General features: G+C 39.1%; 1 protein-coding gene across 2 annotated transcripts; it reads left to right on the forward strand.

Annotated features, from left to right (window-relative positions):
• The first annotated feature begins 24 nt into the window (after positions 1 to 24).
• DYNLT2 (dynein light chain Tctex-type 2) lies at positions 25 to 14,829 on the forward strand. 2 transcript variants are annotated; one of them, XM_082405812.1, is made up of 4 exons: positions 25 to 193; positions 8,695 to 8,901; positions 12,015 to 12,173; positions 14,257 to 14,829. In XM_082405812.1, exons 1-4 carry the CDS (start codon positions 86 to 88, stop codon positions 14,365 to 14,367), a joined length of 585 nt encoding a protein of 194 aa, XP_082261938.1. In that variant the 5' UTR covers positions 25 to 85; the 3' UTR covers positions 14,368 to 14,829. The 2 variants fall into 2 exon arrangements, with proteins under 2 accessions (XP_082261938.1, XP_082261939.1); XM_082405813.1 differs by lacking the exon at positions 12,015 to 12,173 and having other exon boundaries at positions 27 to 193.
• The last annotated feature ends 5,230 nt before the right edge of the window (positions 14,830 to 20,059 follow it).

A 20,059-nucleotide genomic window follows, 5' to 3' on the forward strand; every position in this document is an offset into this window, starting at 1 on the left:
GCCCTCCCTGCGGCGCACTTCCGGCTTCTGCGGCGCAGGCGCGAGCCAGACCCTCTCGCGGGAATCGTCCGCGAGAGCCTGGGCGATGGAGAAGCGGGGACGGGGTGGGAAGCCGCCCTCTACTGCGGCGCCTTTGCAGCCACCGATGACGCCTCGGAAAGAGAGGAGGCCTAGCATGTTCGAGAAGGAGGCAGTGAGTGAGGAGACTCGGGACGAGGGCCAACCCCTAGGCTGCAGAGCTCCGGCTTTTGTGGTGTAGACCCTAGACCACCGCGCTAACTGACTGAAACAGCTTCTTCAGTTCTCTTCAGATTTGTTCAGCTCAGGTTTCCTAAGAGGCGCTTTCCCCAGAAATACGTAATTTTAGTGTGTTTAGTGCCACCACACAAACCGCAGCTTTACTAGCCAGAAGTAGGTGTATGTGTGCTGTGCTTCAAAATAATAATGATAATAATAATAATATTTGGATTGGATATACCAAGCAGAACAATGAGATGTTTTGAGTTTTTGTAAACAGCAGCAGCCTCAGTATTTGAAGAACATACGAGAGAGGAAGTTAAATTGAAAATAATTCTGTCCATTAACTTACTGTCTGAAATTAATGCAAAATGATATTCAATTTTATTGGTGGTATAACACCAGGATTTCTGTATGAGCATAGTGTGAAAACCATTACTGTGATGGACACTCCATCTTTTATTGAGACTTTGAGAGAGAGAATAATTTGTCCAAGGGTACAAAACTGTAATGATAGAGCTGGGACTTCTGGTCCACTTGCCTATAATTGTTTCTTTTCATACCTACTTCGTGGGACCCATAATCAACAGGATGAAGGAGAGATAATAGGCAAAACACTAATTTTTGAAGATCCTTATTTCAAATAACAGAATCCTTCCCACTGCCCCCGCAAAAAAAAAGTCCTGGCAGCATTTCAGGTTCTAATGACTGCTCTTTGGTGTCTGCATTTTACAGAGGAAAAAGAAACAAAAGGAGGAAAAATAAATAGGGCAAGTTCGCAGAACCAAGAAAAAGCACAGCAAGGCTAGAAACCTTAATATATTGGATTTTAAATTCATGCTCCCAGAAACTTTGTTGTATTGCCTCGTAATAAGTCTGAGAAACAGATAGGTCGCCTGCAGTAATGAAAAATATTTGTATTTTGAGGTGCCTTTTATAAACTTACTGTCTACTGAAGATCTGAAGTCTTGAAAAGTGAGGAAGTCTGAATCCAAAAGGAGGGGACGACAGATAGGTTCACTTGGTATATAGGCCAGAATCTGGGGAAAGGGGGACATGGACCAAGGCAGTTCTTGCTTATTTGCTATGAATGTGATTAACCATAGCTGTCTTTAAAATCTGGGCTTCTACAGGTAAGAAAATTGAATTGGGAAGAGACTGAGAAGAGATTTCACAAATGCTCACTAAATGTGCCTGAGGGCAGTGAGTCACTAATTAGTTATTCCTAACTTTCAGGTAGCTGATTATTCTCATGATCCCGAGCATAAGAAAGATTAGGACACACAATTTAATTGTTATAAATGTCTTTTGATTTTTTCTCTCCTGCATCCATTTATTTTCTTCTACTAGTAGGAACTCAATTTTCCTTTGGAGAATTAAGTAATTCCCTATTGGATAGAGTTTTGGTGGGACTGTCAGTCACCTTCCTTAACTTTGTGGTGAGGATGAGACCAAAACTAGGCTGATTAGATGAACTCTTCCTGTAATAATTAAAGAAAATGGTTGAGATTAATTTAAATTGAAGGCGGCATACTGACCTGCCTCAAGTGTCTGACTCTTTAGGCTTCTCTTCCATTCTGTGAGCTACTCCATATCTTTCCAATTAGTTATGTATATGGTTAACAAGATTCCGTGCTTATTGTTTGCAACCAAAGATTCCAAAACCTTAAACAAATTACTGAAAATTGAAAACTTGGTTAGTCTCACTCGTCTACGTACATTTGAAAATCTTTAATACTAGCAAACAGCTTTTAGAAATACTTTAATGTAATGGCATCTCATGACCATGCTCTTTTATTTCTAGGATTGTAGGCTCAACATAAGGAAATGCCATATCAATAGGTTAAATAATTAAACTCAGATTTAACTCAGGTTAAATAATTAAACTCAGATACCAAAAAGTTCTTCATATTTAAAGCCTATTTCTAATTTTTGGAAGTGACTACAAAGATTCTTCCTTAATTAAGAGATAAAATACTCTTAATAAAGAGAATACTAAATCAGAAAGCCAATATATATATATGGAAGAAATGGCAGAGATGTGAGTTTTCAGCATGTTAGAATCTCTGATTGTTATTTTTAAACCACAAATGCATGCCCTATCCCCAAGGAATTCATTGCAGTTGAGAGCCACTGTTAATGATATAATATAGTTGTATCCATTGGGTGTATTGTGAGAGGAAAAGGAGATGGCAGTACCCTGGAGAAGCATTCTATTAATGGAAAAGAACAAAATAAAAATTTCATTTTTAAGAGGTTTGGGGAGCTATAATGCCTTTCTTCCCCAACTAAAACATAAAGCAGTCTGACAGATGATTAAAACAGCAGGTTTATTTCTGATTAAGGACTTCTACTAGAAGCCAACATGGAGTAACTCCTACCAGAAACTACAGAAAATTACACAAAATGTATGAAGTACTTATTTCCACTGGCTGGAGGTAAGGTAAGACAGGATTGTGATCTTTGAGAGATGAGACACAAGAAAGGTGAGCCCCAAGATTTCCCCTAATGTACTGCCTGGTGAGGGCTTCCAGCCCATACCTTATGGAGGTGTCTCCCTTAGTTGAGAATGATTTGGGAGTCAGGGTAGGTCAGGGTGATATAAGAGCAGAGTATTAGAGAGGAGAGAGCTGTACAAACAGTTCCCAAGATCTGCAGAGGATTTTCCTCAAGTCTTCAGCTTAGTACATCAGTGCATCTGGTGAGGAAGTCAGGTGTGGCTAGAGAAAGAACCACCCAAAAGAAACAGAAAAAAATCCTTGGACTCACACAAAATAGATTTTTTTTTCCCACCAGTAAGAGTGGAAAACCATGTAAATCATAGGGCATTGGTTAGAGTGCTAAGAAGTGTATTGTCTCAGTATTGGGGGAAAAAAGCCCTAGACTTAGGGTTTTCTCTAGTTTGGCCTATCAGAGCTTAAAGACATGCCTCGAGAGGATTACAGTGTTTCCAAGTTACTGCATTCTAGAAGAAAGCTCAAGAATGCATGTGGGAATACAAAAATATACAGCTAAAACAGAAGGTAAAATTCACAATATCTGGTGTTTAATTAGCATACCTTCAAAGAAGCAGAAAAGTACAACTCAAAATGGAGAGAAGAAACAAAACACCCAGAAATGATAAAAAGATAGAAATAGTATAAAAGGACACTAAAGTGGTTATTATAAAACAGTTATTGTGTTATATTAGTTTTCATCACATTAAAGCAGTTATAAAATACTGATATTATAAAAGAGTTAATATTATGTTCTGTTCAAGAATGAGGAGAGGGACTTCCCTGGTGGTCCAGTGGTTAAGACTCCATGCTCCCAATGCAGGGGGCCTGGGTTTGATCCCTGATCAGGGAACTAGATCCCACATGCCGCAACTAAGGATCCTGCAAGCTGCAACTAAGGATTCTGCATGCCTCATTGAAGATCCCGCCTGCGGCAACAAAGATCCCACCTGCTGCAACTAAGACTTGGGCACAGCCAAATAAATAAATAAATTTTTTTAAAAAAAATCAGAAAAGATTAAGCGTGGTAAATCCAGGTCAAACCTCTACAGATGAAAAATATAATGTTGGAAATGTAAAATAAACTGAGTGGAATTAACAGCAGATTTGACACTGCAGAGCAGGCTTAGTGAATTTAGAGACAGCAATAGAAAATCTGAAATGAGCTATGGGAAAATTTCAGGCAAAACTTTTATTATCTTTGGATCCCCAAGTGAGGAGAGGGGACAAACTGACCAAGACTTGAGAGAAAACTCAAATAAATAAAATCAGAAATTAAAGAGAAGAAATTAAAATTGATACCACCGAAATACAAAACATCATAAGAGATCACTATGCCAACTAGTGGGACAACCTAGAAGAAATGGATAAACTCCTAGAAACATACAACCTTCCAAGACTGAGTCATGAAGAAAGAAAAAATCTGAATTGACTGATTACTAGTGAGGAGAGTGAATCAGTAATCAAAAACCTACCTAAAACAAAAGTCCAGGATCAGATGGCCTCACTGGTGGATTCTACCAAATATTAAAATAAGAATTAATACCAGTCCTTCTCAAACTCTTCCAAAAAAATAGAAGAGGAGGGAACACTTCCAAACTCATTTTCAAGGCCAGCATTACCCTAATACCAAAACCAGCCAAGGACACCACAAGAAAAGAAAATTATAGGCCAGTATTCCTGATGAACATAGATGGAAAAATCCTCAACAAAATATTAGCAAACTGAATTCAATAGCACATTAAAGAGATAATACACCATGATCAAAGGGATTTTATTCCAGGGATGCAAGGATGGTTCAACATCTGCAAATCAATCAGTGTGATACACCACATTAACAAAATGAAGGATAAAAATCTCATGATCAAAAAAAAAAATCTCATGATAATTCGAATAGATGCAGGAAAAGCTTTGACAAAAATTAACACCCATTTATGGTTTTTTTAAAAAACTCTCAACAAGGTGGTTACAGAGGGAATGTACCTCAACATAATAAAGGCTGTATATCAAAAGCCTACAGCTAACATTATACTCAGTAGTGAAAAACTAAGCTTTTCCTGCAAGATCGGGAAAAAGCCAAGGATGCCCACTTTTGCTGTTTTTATTCACATAGTCCTGGAATTTCTAGACAGAACAGTTAGGTAAGAAAAAGAAATTGAAGGCATTCAAATTGGAAAGGAAGAAGCAAAATTGTTGCTTTTTGTATATGACATGATATTATATATAGAAAATCCTAAAGACTCTGCCAAAAAAAAAAAAAAACTATTAGAATTAAAAAACAAATCCAGTATAGTGGCAGGATACAAAATCAATATAAGAAATTCTGTTGAGTTTCTATGTACTAATAATGAACTAACAGAAAGAGAAAACAATCTCATTTACAATTGCATCAAAAAGAATAAAATACTTAGAAATAAATTTAACCAAGGAGATGAAAGACCTGTCCACTGAAAACTGTAAGACATTGATGAAAAAAATTGAAGACATAATAGAAATATATTTCATGCTCATGGATTGGAAGAATTAATATTGTTAAAATTTCCATAGTATCAAAAGGACCTACAGATTTAATATAATACAATCCCTTTTGAAATTCCAATCCCTATTCCAATTCCAATTCCAAAAAAAATCTGATGAAAAAAGTGGGCAGAAGATCTGAATAGATATTTTTCCAAAGAAAACATACAGACGGCCAACAGATACATGAAAAGATGCTCAACATTACTAATCAGGAAAGTTTCATATCAAAACTCACAACTGTTAGAATGGCTATTATCAAAAAGACAAGAGATAAGTGTTGGTGAGGATGTAGAGAAAAGAGAACATTTGTGCACTGTTGGTGGGAATGTAAATTCATGCAGCCACTATGGAAAACAGTAGAGAGGTTCCTCAAAAAGTTAAAAATAGGACTATCATGTGATCCAGTAATTCCACTTCTGGGTATTTATCTGAAGAAAACAAAAACACTAATTCAAAAAGGTATATGCACCCCCATGTTCATTGCAGCATTATTTTCAATAGCCAAGATATGGAAATGACCTGAATGTCCATTGATGAATGAATGAATAAAGAAGATATGGTGTATATATACAAAAAAGAGTGAAATCTTGCCATTTGCAAAAACATGGATGTGTCTCAAGTGCATTACGTTAAATGAAATGTCAGAGAAAGACAAATGCCATATGATCTCTCTTATATGTGGAAGCTCACAGATGCACAGAACAGATTGGTGGTTGCCAGAGGTTGGGGGTGTGGGGAAAGGGCTGGAGGGTGGGCAAAATGGGTGAAGGGGGTTAAAAGGTACAAACTTCAGTAAAATAATAATATGCTCAAGTGTGGTTTATTCCAGGAATGCAAGGTTGGTTTAACATTCAAAAATCAATGTAACTCACCATATTAACAAACCATTAGGGATGAAAAATAGGATGGAAATTGGTAACATTTCTACCTAAATTAAAGCAGCTCACCTAGTCATGGGTCTATCTGGATGATGACCTATATCTAAGATGATGTCCTATCTCTGTAAAGCATATGCACTGGTGGAACAGAAAATATGTACTTCTTATAATCAGATGTCAAGAGGCGAGCTGGGGAGATTCTGCACTAAACATGCTCTTCCTCTCCCTAACTTGCTTATCACATAAACTCCCTCAGAGAGGAACAAATGAGAGGGCAAAGAAGGGGAAGTATTGCTCCAATAACAGTTTCTGCCACATAGAAACATCAATGGTAGAGAATAAATATTTTCCCATAGTATTCCTGGGAATATGATTTTTAATATATACATTTTAAACTACTGGTCTATGAAGTAAGGTGTGAAAAATGAAGAGGAGTGATAGAAATACGTAGAACTGTAGGAAAATCAAGATGTAATAAACATTAAAATTAATAAAATTTTAGTAGGGAACAATGGTATTTTTATGTTATACAACTCCTAAAAACATAAAATGTGTTTATAAATCACCTTAAATGGGACATTGAAAGAATATCAAAGGAATTAATGCTTCAGAATAAATTGAAATAAATTTTTGTAACATAAAAAATTAATTGTAAATAAAAGTTCTTCTGTAAATGCAGAAGCAAACCATGTTCCTGGTTTGAAAAGCTATTGTAGGGGCTTCCCTGGTGGCACAGTGGTTGAGAATCTGCCTGCCAATGCAGGGGACACGGGTTTGAGCCCTGGTCTGGGAAGATCCCACATGCCACGGAGCAACTGGGCCCGTGAGCCACAGCTACTGAGCCTGAGCGTCTGGAGCCTCTGCTCCACAACAAGAGAGGCCGCGATAGTGAGAGGCCCGTGCGCCGCGATGAAGAGTGGCCCCCACTTGCTGCAACTGGAGAAAGCCCTTGCACAGAAACGAAGACCCAACGCAGCCAAAAATAAAAATAATAAATAATAAATTAAAAATTAAAAAAAAAAGAAAAGCTATTGTACAGTTACAAAGTTATTTATCATTAACATTATTTGTAAACAAGTATTTTAAACTATAAATTATTACCTCAGGCCCTGATCTCCTTATAATCTATTCACCATACAGCAGCCACAATAGTCTTTTAAAACTGTAAATTAGAAAATATCACTTGCCCGTTTAAATCCTTCCAATGGCTCCTCATTGTTCTGAGAATAAATTTCAAATTCCTTTTCAAATTCTACTTAGTCCTACATGATACCTTTTTGTTTTTAATGTATTTATTTGATTTATATTTGGCTGCATTGGGTCTTCGTTGCTGTGCGCGGGCTTTCTCTAGTTGTGGCGCGCGGGCTTCTCATTGCGGTGGCTTCTCTTGTTGCGGAGCACGGGCTCTAGGTGCGCGGGCTCGGTAGTTGTGGCTCATGAGCTTAGTTGCTACGCGGCAAGTGGGATCTTCCCAGACCAGGGCTCGAACCCGTCTCCCCTGTGGCAGGTGGATTCTTAACCACAGCGCCACCAGAGAAGCCCCATTATACCTTTTTAACCTTATTCTGTTACTACTATTTTCCTCACTCTAAACGATCCAGACAACCAAACACACGTCTATTCTCAGAACATGTTCTTTGTCCTTCCTATTTCCTGTTCCTTTTAGACTTCAGCCCAAACCAGACTGAAGGGACTTCTCCAATTATTCAGTCCAAATTAGGCCCTCATGATGAGTTTCTATCAAGTCATGTGATTTTCTTTGTATAGCAATTACCACTATTTAAAGTGGCTTATTCATTTCCCTATATATGTTTTTATTGTCTATCAGTCCTCCTCCCCACTAGAAGGATAACTCCATGAGTGCAGAGTCCTTGATTATGAGTTAATACAAGTAAAACAATTAATTCCTGGTTATTATAATGAAGTTCACCGCTGTAACTTCAGAGCCTAGAGTACTTAACTGAACCATAGTAGCCACTAAATCAGTAGTTCTTTAAGACAGGTTGAATGTCATACAATAAATGTTGAATGTAAAAAGCACAGAAAGATGTATATACCAAATCAATACACTTTTGTTATCTTTTCAATTTAAGACAAATGTGTTATGTAAATAATTGTATTATTCAAAGATAAAATAATTAAAATTATAAGAAGACAATAAAGGATAATATTTTCATAATGTCAGGGCAGGGAACATGAAAGGTTTTCCTTACATACCAGTCTTCTAGCCACTCAGTTGCCCTCTCAGGGGCCACTCTTGTTTCTAGTTCTTTTGCATCTTCCATGGATGTTCTAAATATATGCATTCAAATTTGTGTTTGTGTGTATTTGTGTTTATAGATAAATAGATAGATGATAGCTATATTCTTTTTTCGTCTTTTACCAAATTGATAGCCAGGAGTGAATCTAGGATTTAGCAACCACATAATCATAGAAGTCTTATAATGGATTTCCAAGCTTTGTGTCAGTCCTGTCCCATTGCACCAGGGTTCTTAAAACCGAAATTTCATTTTACAATTAAAAAAGTAATCTCTCTCTCTCTGTCTCTCTCTCCCTCCTTTCAGTATGCACAGATTTTAAGAGAAAGACTGAGAGAATCAATTCATGATGTTCAGTACGTAGAGCCACCATTTGATGACTCAATTGCTGATACAGGTAAAGAATGGAAGAGTGCCCTGGCAAAACTACAGTTTGCTAATTCATATAGAATGGAGCCACTGAAAAAATTCCAGGCTCATTCAGTAGAAACGAAAGTCCAGCAGATATTAAAGGTAGGTTGATAGATATATATGATAGCAATATCTTAGCTTTGGGGGTTTGATAAACTGTATTAAGATTTATGGCAGTATAGTTACCCTGATTGATTTTTTTGTAGCTTTTATCTCTGAAAACATGAAAGTACTTTGTAGTCATACACAATAATCTTCATGTTGATGCTATGATTAAAGCTAGACCAAAAGGAATATTATTTTGCTATTTCATTTAACTCTTAATTATCCATAAATTATTTATCCTCCAGGTTCCATGTGTCTCCCATATTTGGAGGAATGAATTAAAAAAAACCCATATTGAATATGTGTGAAAAATTGATTCATGACGACACTGAAACATCTTAAGAACAGGCAATCCCCAATTTATGCATGGGTTTTCTTCCCAGCTGGAATCTAAAGTTCATTTAAGACAGTTTGAAACTCAGACACATGTTTTCAGGCTAGTCCAACAAAGCTTCTTCAATTTTACAAAATTAATACTGTAATACTAATACCAATATTAATTATACTACTGTTGGTATCTGAAGACTACATGGTTCAGATGGAAAGAATTCCCTTGACCATCTTTCCTAATAAAGGGCCAAATTAAAAACTTTTAAATTATAGAATGTTTGTTTAAGGGACCTCTTTTTCTGAATCCCCTTTTCACCTTTGGGCACCAGGCACCCAGGATTTTTCTGATGACCAGATTCCCTTTGTGGGACTCTACCCAGCCTAATCTCCCTCTCCCACCTCTAATTTACAAGACGCACTCCTTTAGTAATAACTGGTGTAAGCTAGCTATTGGGAAGAAAGCATATGTTTAGTTTATTCTGTATAAATGATTAATGTCCCTTTAATTGTATCAAAGTTAATTCTTAAATGAATTAACCTTTATTAATGCAGAAGAATATTTAGGAAACCTACCCTCCAACCTCCCTCCACCACCATAGACATAGATACATTTCTAAGCTGAATTAATAATTATCAGATAATATTTGGTAAAGATATTATGGCTCATAACTTCAGGAAATAAATTCAATTCAATACAATAAAATAATTATTAATTCTCTGATCTAAACACTAATAGCAAGCATTTGTGATTGAGTATACATTTTGGTGTGTCTCTCACTCAGCCCTACCACATAGACTGAGTTCAAGTTTATTGAATATAGTAGAATTTCACATTGTATTTGCTTATGATAGCTTATAGAATTGCATTGAGCATGATGGGGCCTGGAACAGCTTATTGGAAATATAGGTGGAAGGCTAGGGGTCATAGAGAGGCCAGGGATTTTCCTTTGCGTTTAGGGAAAGTTGAACACAGTTCTAGACACGGAAACAGTATATACTGATGGAGCTTATAGGTATCTTCCTATAGCACATGCTCTTTATTTATTGAAAATGAACACTTCTGTAGATAAGGCCCGGGATCTCTTAGGCAGATTCAGAAGGGAGAGTGGATGTTGCTAAGTGTCCAAAAGATTGAGCCAATTGCCTGAGGGAACTGAATGCTTCTAGACCCAGTTTAGATCCAGAAGCATTCTAGGAGGGAACCAAAACCAAAAAATGGGTAATTTATTTGGTTTTACTTGCCTATAAAATTACCAGGTAGGCATCCATTTGTTGTCATTAGAACTCAGAACATTGGTTAATTTATCATTGGTCTGAGTCAGTTAATCAAAGCCAGGTGCCACCTGCTCACCAGCTGGTTCAGGTCTGCTTATGGTTTGTAGGAAAATGTAGTCCTTCATGGCCCACATCTGTCTCCCCACCTGCCCCCAGCTATATATTAATTTAGTAAGAAACATGAGAAATCTTTGATTTCCTTGATACTCTCCTGGAGGCCACAGAAAAAAGCAGTAGAGTGAGAAGCCATAGAAACAGGATTAGAAAGCAGTGGCCTTTAATTTGTGGAGACAAGAAGACAGGAATAGGGACTTCCCTGGTTGTCCAGTGGTTAAGACTCTACCCTTCCAGTGCAGGGGGTGTGGGTTCAATCCCTGGTCGGGGAACTGAGATCCCACATGCCACGTGGCCAAAAAAAGAGACAGGAATAACATAATGCAGGCTCTGCTCCTGAATTTTAGCAAATATATAAATTTGAAAAAGATTTAAGATTCTCTACCTAAGAATTCCCAGAAGCTTTGTTTTAAAATTCCTCTTGTGTCTCCCTAATAACTGTTTGGCACAGTAATCTAGTAAAGGAAAACTTAAGCTTAAGGGTTGCTAATGAAGGGCAATTGAACATAATTTAAAAACCAAACTAGGGGGCTTCCCTGGTGGCGCAGTGGTTGAGAATCTGCCTGCCAATGCAGGGGACACGGGTTCGAGCCCTGGTCTGGGAAGATCCCACATGCCGTGGAGCAACTAGGCCCATGAGCCACAACTACTGAGCCTGCGCGTCTGGAGCTCGTACCCCGCAACAAGAGAGGCTGCGACAGTGAGAGGCCTGCGCACCGCGATGAAGAGTGGTCCCCGCTTGCCGCAACTAGAGAAAGCCCTCGCACAGAAACGAAGACCCAACACAGACAAAAAGAAAGAAAGAAAGAAAGAAAGAAGCTTTCATTAAAAAAAAAAAACAAAACACCAAACTAGGGCCTCCCTGGTGGCACAGTGCTTAAGAATCCATCTGCCAATTCAGGGGACACGGGTTCGAGTCCTGGTCTGGGAAGATCCCACATGCCGCGGAGCAATTAAGCCCATGCGCCACAACTACTGAGCCTGTGCTCTAGAGCCCGTGAGCCATAATTACTGAGCCCGCGTGCCACAACTACTGAAGCCCTCATGCCTAGAGGCCATGCTCTGCAACAAGAGAAGCCACTGCAATGAGAGGCCCGAGCACCACAACGAAGAGTAGCCCCTGCTCCCTGCAACTAGAGCAAGCCCGTGCAGCAACAAAGACCCAATGCAGCCAAATATTAAAAAAGAAATAAAGAAATAAAACTAAATTTTCTTCAAAATTATTATTGAAATAAATTGGTAAACATATCAACCATTTAATATTATTTGGTTAGAAATATGTATATTTTTCAAAAAGTTATATGTATTAATCAGACACATATTCTACTTCAATTTTTGTTTAGAAAATATTTGGTTTGAAAATTAAAATATTTTTCTTAATTTTTTTAAAGGAAAATCTTAAAGATGTCAAATATGATGACAAAGTCCTCTCTCATTTGTCGCTTGAATTAGCAGATCGCATATTGCTAGCAGTCAAAGAATTTGGGTTCCACCGTTATAAGTTCATTATAAAAGTATTATTTATTCAAAAGACGGGTCAAGCAATCAATGTAAGTACCTCACTGATCAGCATCTACCAAGTTCAACTATGAGGTCTCCCCTCTAAGTGACTTGATATTTATTGCAATGTCTCAAAGGCATATTTGAGGTGCATCTTGACTGAAAGGATAATTATTGAACTATATTTTCTTTCACTTTGAATTATTTGAAAAATACTAAGCTAGAAATGGTAATTTTCTGTTAATAATTTATTAAATTGCATGGGTATTCTGTTCCTTGACCATAACAGTTTTGACAATTTAATGTCATTTAATAATTGATTAACCAGTAAATTTATTTAGGGCACTAAATAATGGGTATAGGTACTGAGGAAAATACAGAAAATTATATGACATGGACCATGAATGCCAAGGAGTTTTTACTCCAGTCAAGAAAATAAAGCAACACAATTTTGAGTGTAAGAAAATAAAATGATGCAGAGAATGTAATAGCCTAGGTTTTAGCGTGCAGTTGACCTGGATATGAATCCTGGCAGCAACACACACTGCCTCTGGCCTGGACATAGTTTTTTCTTCTGTAAAATGGGGCTGATAAAACCTACTTGCTAGAGTTAATGTGAAGATTTAATGAGATTATCCGTATTAAAATCCTTAACAGAGTGCCCAGCCCAGAGTCCTCAATAAACAGAAAGGCTTATTTTTTTTTTATTACTTCAATAAATATTTATTGAGCAATTCCTACATGAGAAAGGCTTATTACTATTCCTTACAAGTAAGAGTGCTATACCCCGAGAGCTGTGTGCGTTTCTAGTGAGTTGAGCGCCAACTGTGTGGGGCGGGACAGTCTGAGGGGCTCCACGAGGAAGCCCGGCGGGAGCACTTGGCTGGGCGGAAGGCTGCCGCCCACACGGCGGTCAGCAAGGCGCCCGGGGAGGACAGAATTACACCACAGCCTGCGTGCACGCTCGGGGAACGAGACGCTTCTAGATGGTGACAAGTGCTCCATGCACGGAGTGACTACTTGGGATTGTCTGGAGACGGGGAAGGGCCTCTGATGTCTGAATGACAAGAAAAAACCAGCCGCGCCAAAGATCAGGGAGAAGGTCCAAGCAGGGAAAACATGGAGCGCAGAGACGCTAAGGCGGGGCGAACTCGCTGTGCTTGACTAATAACCAGAGAGGCTGTGGTGTATTTAGGTAGCCCCACCCCAGAAGTTAGCAGCCTCAGGCACCAGCCATGTATTTGCTCATCGTTCTGTGGGTCAGCTTAGCCTGGATTAGCTGTTTGGATTTTCGGCTGGTCTCACGGATGCACTTGCAGCCACCCAGTGACTCAGCTGGACCTAGAGTTCCACCGCGGCCTCACTCACAGGTGTGACAGTTGGTGCTGGCTGTTGGCTGGGGCACCTGGGTCCCCCTGCACAGGAGCCATCATCCTCCAGTGGACCGAACGGGCTTCCTTACATGTGGGGCTCCTCACAGCATTCCAGGAGGTGAGAGCAGAAGACCTCTTAAGGCCTTTCTTGGAAGTAGCACAGTGTTAACATTCTTTTGCTCAGAGCAAGTCCCAAGGCCAATTCATATTCACAGGGTGGAAAAATAGACAGCCTCTTGATGGGAGATGCCACATTGGATTTTTGACCATTTTAGAGCCACCACAGAAAAAGATGATGTGTGGCTTTGCAGGTGAAGCAAGGAATTAGGGTTTCTCTTTTAACAGCCTGCTCAGAGTCAATACCATTTTTTAATTTCAAGACAAACTTCCGGTCGAAAATCTTTTAAGGGTGGGAAGAATAATTCCTTATTATGGACTATAACACCGCAGAGTAGTACCGCACGCAGAACTACTAGACCCAGATTACAGAGTGCCTCCTGTTCCTGCCCCCGAGACACTCTGCTAAGGGAGCGTCTTTCTGTGTTAGATAACTTACCAGCTCCAGTAAAAGAAAAGATGGACCCAGGAAGCATCACTGTCAAGTCTTTTCAGCAAAGGGAAGATTGGACAAATTACTTTTAAAGTATAACTTTCTGAGATAGTGATGCATCTTCTAAAAAGTATCAAACTTGTATAGATTTAAAAATTACTACTTAACATGTTCGATCTAAAGTGGGTCTTCTAAACATTTCTCTCATAGATTGCCAGCAGATGGATCTGGGATGTCGCGTGGGACACCTGGGTTGCTGCGAAACATGAAACTGAAACTTATGTGGCATTGGCCTTAGTATTTGCTCTTTACTGTGAATAGCTTGTTACATGTACTAAAGAGTGTTTACTTCTCAACTTTTCAAAAATACATGAAATTTATAGATTTGTGAACCTCATAGTAGTTTTGATTAGCTATATTTTTATATCTCCAATTGAAGCTTAATTGTATTCTTTTAACAATAAAGTTAAAGCTGGATTTTTACCTTTATACTTACTAGTTATCGTATTTATTAACATTGTATTACCCCAAAGTATAAAAGTATAAGAGGTATATGTATATGCCTTTTTCATATATATATATACAAATACATGAATGCTTATGATGGATTATAATATGGGGGAATTATTTATCATCCTAGTTAGATTTAAGAAAATTAGAATTTGCTACAGGATATTATGATGCAAACTTGTAAAATGTCAAATTAAGTAAATGTTAAGATAGATTTTTGGAAAACTTCCAAAGGCAGATATTTTGAATGGTATCTTAATATACTACATGCATTCTTTTGAAAGAAGTTACCAAGTTTGAAAGAAAGATGTTGATATATTTAATACTTCCCTAACTAACACCTCTCCCTCCAATCAAAACACTTCCAAGTGTGCAGTCTTTCTATTTGTTAGTCCATTAGTTAAGCTCTTTTTAGCTGCAAGAACCGAAAAACCTAACATAATTATTTTTTTAAAAGAGGAAAATTGTATTTCCCAGGCATTTGATCAAGGATCCGGGTTCTTTCTGTCTTCCTGCTCTCCCCTCAGATTCTATGTACACGAGTTTAACTTGGTAGAATTTAACCACATTCTCATGGCTTTATCATCATGATTCACTCCCTGAGCTGGGCTGCAGCTCACCTTCCCTGAAGCACATGGCCGTGTGGAGAGTGGACACCACTGTCAATCGGGGCTTCTCCTGCAAGGAGGCAGGGGGTGGGGCTTGGTGGAGCCAAGCAGTAGTGTCTGTGATAATTCATGCTATTTTCAAGTTATAGTCAGAACTTGAAAACACATGCCAAACTTAATGGACAGTAAAAATACTGATTAGTTGAATAATCTATAAACAGGAAAACAGAAAGACAGAGGAGAGCTTTCTTTTCACTTGTGTGTTTTAATGCGTTGGATAATCCAGGACTGGCAGTTCCATACTACACAGCATAGACATGATAGTTGTAGCCCAAAGAATCTTTAAAACAGGATTTATTGTTTGCTAACTTTGGTCACAGAAAAATCAGTAATAACAAACCTAAGAAGGGCTTCTGTTAAGCAATGTTCCTTCCTGATGACCTCATCAGGATAAACACACTTCCTGGTATTGAGCAGACGCTTATAAACGTGACTTTGTAAAGTGAGAATCATGCCTTCCTCCTAGGGTTGGTTTGTGAATTAAGTGAGGTAATATATATAGTCAGGCACTTATGTCCAGCACTTAGCATAACCCTGGAGCATACCAAATCCTGAAATGTTACCTGTTATCATTCAGTTTGACAGCTCAGAATTACCTTCAGTTCTGCTTTCTCTTGCCCTTGTCCCAACCCCCATTCGTACTTAATTGTTAAATTCTATGGATTCTGTTTTTTTGAAGTGACTCAAAATCATCCCCTTGGGACTTCCCGGGGGGTCCAGTGGTTAAGACTCCCCCTTCCAATGCAGGGGGTGAGGATTCTATCCCTGGTGGGGGAGCTAAGATCCCACATGCCCCGTGGCCAAAAAACCATAACATAAAACAGAAGCAATATTGTAACAAATTCAATAAAGACTTTAAAAAATGGTCCACCTCAAAAAAAAAACAAAAAAACAAAACCTGCTGTGATATCTCTTGCCTGGGTCCTCACTCTCTCACAACTATTTTGATAGTCCTTCTTTTATTTATTCATGTGTTAATTGTTTTGTTCAACATATGTCACCACAGAAATCTGAACACCCCCTAATCTGATTCCCTGCTTCTCAAAGCTTTACAGCAGGTTATTGACCGTCGTTTACATGGTTCACAGAACTCCTCTGTCATCCCACCCTCTCCTCCAGATGCATTTTGAGTTTCTTTCCTTAACAAGGACCTGACTTTTCCCTGAGGAAGAGTCCCACTGCAGCCCTCTCAAGTAAAAGCTGGTTTTTCTCTCATCCCTCATCACTAATGCCTCAGAGCCAGGAGCTAGGTAGGCAACCCCACTGACTGTAAAAAGCTCTGGCTCCTGGAAATTTATGCAATCCGGATGTACAGTTCTTCACTTCTCTGTGTCATTGTTGCCTACTAGTCCCCTGGCCTGTTCCTTCTCATTTCTTGAAAACCTGAGCTACTGGATTGCAAGCTTCATCTCCACTCAACTCCTGCTGTCATTCTCTGTGACTTCAATATCCACGTAGATAATCATCCAATAAGGCAGCTCTCGCTTTGCACAAGTTGTAGTTACTACAGCTTAGTTGAATCACACCAGTCCCCCAACAACATGGTTCACATTTCAGGGACCACATATTATATATGTATATTAACCGTGAGTAACTTCATAAGGTACAAACTCCCCAGCCAGCTCTTCAGTTCTCAAGTCACTACGTAAATAGCAGGTGGGCGTCATGAGCCTTCGTCAAAGTCCGTCAGTCACTGGTCACTGCACTTCTGGTATTCAGCTCTTCAGGTCACAAGACAGCAAAGCATGTAGTTGTGTTGCCTCCTTGTCTCCCAGTGACAAAAGCACATGATGTTTTACAAAAATGGACCACCAAAAGAGGAAATTGGGCAAAAAAAGGTGAAAGTGCATCAAAGAAGTAAGAAGTGATGATGCTAGAAATGAAATTGGTTAGGAAATCTGAACATGACAACAGCAAAACCAAGACAGGATGAGACCTAAGCCCACATGGAAGTACTTCAGGAATCATGGGGAGAAAGTCCAATAAGTAAGAAAAGTAAGGTGAAATTGCGTCAACATCTTTTAGCTTAAATTGTCCAGGAACAGAAAGCCACTTGTGGTTGTGAAAGGCTTTCTTCTACTTTGGATAGAAAACTGTATGGTATCTGCTGTTCCACATCCGTGGATTTAACCAACGGCAGATGGTGTAGTAGTGGATATATTTAGTGAAAACAATCTGTGTAAGTGGACCTGCACAGTTCAAGTATCAACTGTAATAATAATTTTAAAAAAATCTCAATCAGTTTGGCTAGCATTCAGGCCAAAGCGTTGAAGTTAGTTACTCTGTTGAAAGAAAACTGTAATTACAAAGAGACAGAAAAACAACCTTTTTCTGCCAGTAAAGGCTGGTTCCATCATTTTAGGCGTCGACATGAACTGATTCATGTCGACCTATCTGGTGAATCTGCTGTGAAATATGCACCCAGATTTCACAGGTTAGTTACAGACAGTGGTTGTGAGAAAATGATGGAGATGTCCAGAGGAAAGGAGGCTAATAAGACTTCACATTAAAGAGACTCTTGGAGATTACTTACAACATTGAAAATGCAAAAGATAAAATGCTGGAAGCCATCCAAACTTCGAAAGAAGTATGACAATTTATCAAGGCATAGGAAAGATAAGTTACAGGATGAGAAAAAGGCAAGCACAATTTAAATTACTCTTGGTAAAGTTTTTAAAAGAAAATACTAATTCTCAATGTTTGTCATGTTTCAAATTACACTGTACTAAATATAAGTTTTACATTGAAAAAAATTCTGTATATGTGTATAATTGTCAGTAAGGGAGTTTTCAGTTTTTTAACGAAAGTTTTTTAAAGTCGTAGAAGAACTCTACTTTTTCTCTTTGATTAATAAGATTACTTTGTACGACTCCAGCTTCCATGGTCGTTTTTATGGCCCTGTGCTATCATGCAACTAGGACTGTCTGTGCTCTAGGTTCCCAGTTCCTTGACCAACTCACATTCAAGGACCTTTTCATCTAGCACACGTTGGGCATCTGCTCCTTGGTTCATCCTGTAGACCTTGTTAGCCTCAAGATCAGCATGACCTCTGAAGTCTCAGTTTCGAGCAGGTTACTCTCATGCAGTGGTTTCCTGTCCTAGCTCACCACCTGGCACACCCTGAACAGTCACTTTTCAGTCCTGTTGAACCCTCCCGCTCACTGACCTTCCTCGCGCTTTCACAGTTCTCTTGTTTTCTGCCTCAGATCTCATGGCCCATCTTTATAACTGCTGTACAGTCACTCCCTGACAAACACACTCCAGATTCCTTTGCCCCTCTTCTTCCTTTGGGAACACCCCTTCCCGAACAATCCCGAATCCCCTTGTCTGCTTTGTCCAAGCCTGAGTTCAAATAGCTGAGCTTGACTGACTGGTTTCACTTTAAATTCACGACCACAAACCTCCAGTGGGCAAACACTTGGCATCCTAGAAGCTTTGTTTTCCTATCCCCACACCTCCTCTCTCCCCCGGTTTCCTATATTCCTCTCCTCTGCTCACCTTCAGCTTATGACCTCACCTCATACCTGATCAAGGAAAGAAGAAGTATCAGAGGAAAAGTCCCTCAAGTTCCCGCCACCTGATCTCCAAAGCCACTCGCATCTGCAGCCACAGTCTGGTTTCCGTCTGGTTACAATAAACGGACTGTGCTTCCTCCTGTCAAAGGCTTATCCCAACATCTGTGTGGCCTTCCACCCTTCTCATGGCAGGCACTTTCCAGCACCTATCTCCTCTCTCTCTTGCATCATGATTTTCCCCTTCTACTGAGTCATCTTGTCAGCATGCAAACATGCTCTAGTGTCTTCTGTCGTAAAAACGACAGCAACCCACCTCTCCACCCACCCTCTTTCTCTGTTACTCACACTTCTCTCTCTGCAGCACTGTGGTTCCAATTCCTAGCCTCCCATTCCTTCCCTAATCGACTTCAGTTTAGCTTCTGCAATCGCCATACCATTGAAACAGCTTGGGACAATAAAGATTGGTAGTTACTACCAAATTTCTAAATACAATGGACATTTTCCTGTCCTTATCTTACTCAACTTCTCAATTGACATGTTGATCAGCCCCCTGTTTGAGACACTCTACCCTCTCAGCTCACAATACTTGCTAGTTTTCTTCCTTCTTCTCTATTTCCACCAGTATCTCTGGAATTCTTGACCTTGGGCCTTTTTCTCACCTATATCTACATATGCTAAGTGGTCTCATACAGTTTTATGTCTTTTTTTCTTCACCACTCTATTGCCAGTGCTTTACTCAGGGCCTAACAATACATAGTAAGGTAGTATTTGATGAATGAATGAATAAATGATTCCTTGTATTTCTATCACCTAACATAGTTCTTAGTTGGTTTCCATAAAATATTTGTGAAATAACTGAATGGACATTATTATTCTAATCCTGCAAATGAGGAAATGGAGGGTCAGAAAGATTAAATAATTTATCCACGATCACACAGCTAATAAGTGGCACAGCTGGTATTCATTTGGTCTTAATTCCAAATCTTTGTTCTCGCCATTACATCAAACTGCCTCCCTGTATATTTCACTCCTGACTCCAAGGATCTACCTTCATTTACCCTATTCTCAAGCCACAATGGAATGACCTTTGCACTTGAATATGCCTCTTATTTTCCCACCTCTCAGTCTTTTTCAGGCTCGAACCCGTATTTCCACTTCTAATTGTACATTTACAGGAAGTTGTCCTACCAGTCTCTTAAGATACTTTTCAAATTCTATGTCAACCTTAAAATCTTAATTTTTCTGGTTGCAAGTAAATTTTCTCCCACCTGTGAACGAAAAATGTTGCCTGCCGTATCAGTAAACAAAGGATGTTGCAGA

The sequence above is a fragment of the Balaenoptera borealis genome (genome assembly GCF_965194805.1).
Source record: "Balaenoptera borealis genome assembly, chromosome: 9".
NCBI lineage: Eukaryota > Metazoa > Chordata > Mammalia > Artiodactyla > Balaenopteridae > Balaenoptera > Balaenoptera borealis.

Excerpts from the sequence above, each read along its gene's own strand:
- DYNLT2 (XM_082405812.1), top strand. The coding sequence starts at position 86 with ATGGAGAAGCGGGGACGGGGTGGGAAGCCGCCCTCTACTGCGGCGCCT. Across the intron at positions 194-8,694 it reads GCATGTTCGAGAAGGAGGCA|TATGCACAGATTTTAAGAGA; the intron begins GTGAGTGAGGAG and ends CCCTCCTTTCAG. Across the intron at positions 12,174-14,256 it reads AGACGGGTCAAGCAATCAAT|ATTGCCAGCAGATGGATCTG; the intron begins GTAAGTACCTCA and ends TTTCTCTCATAG.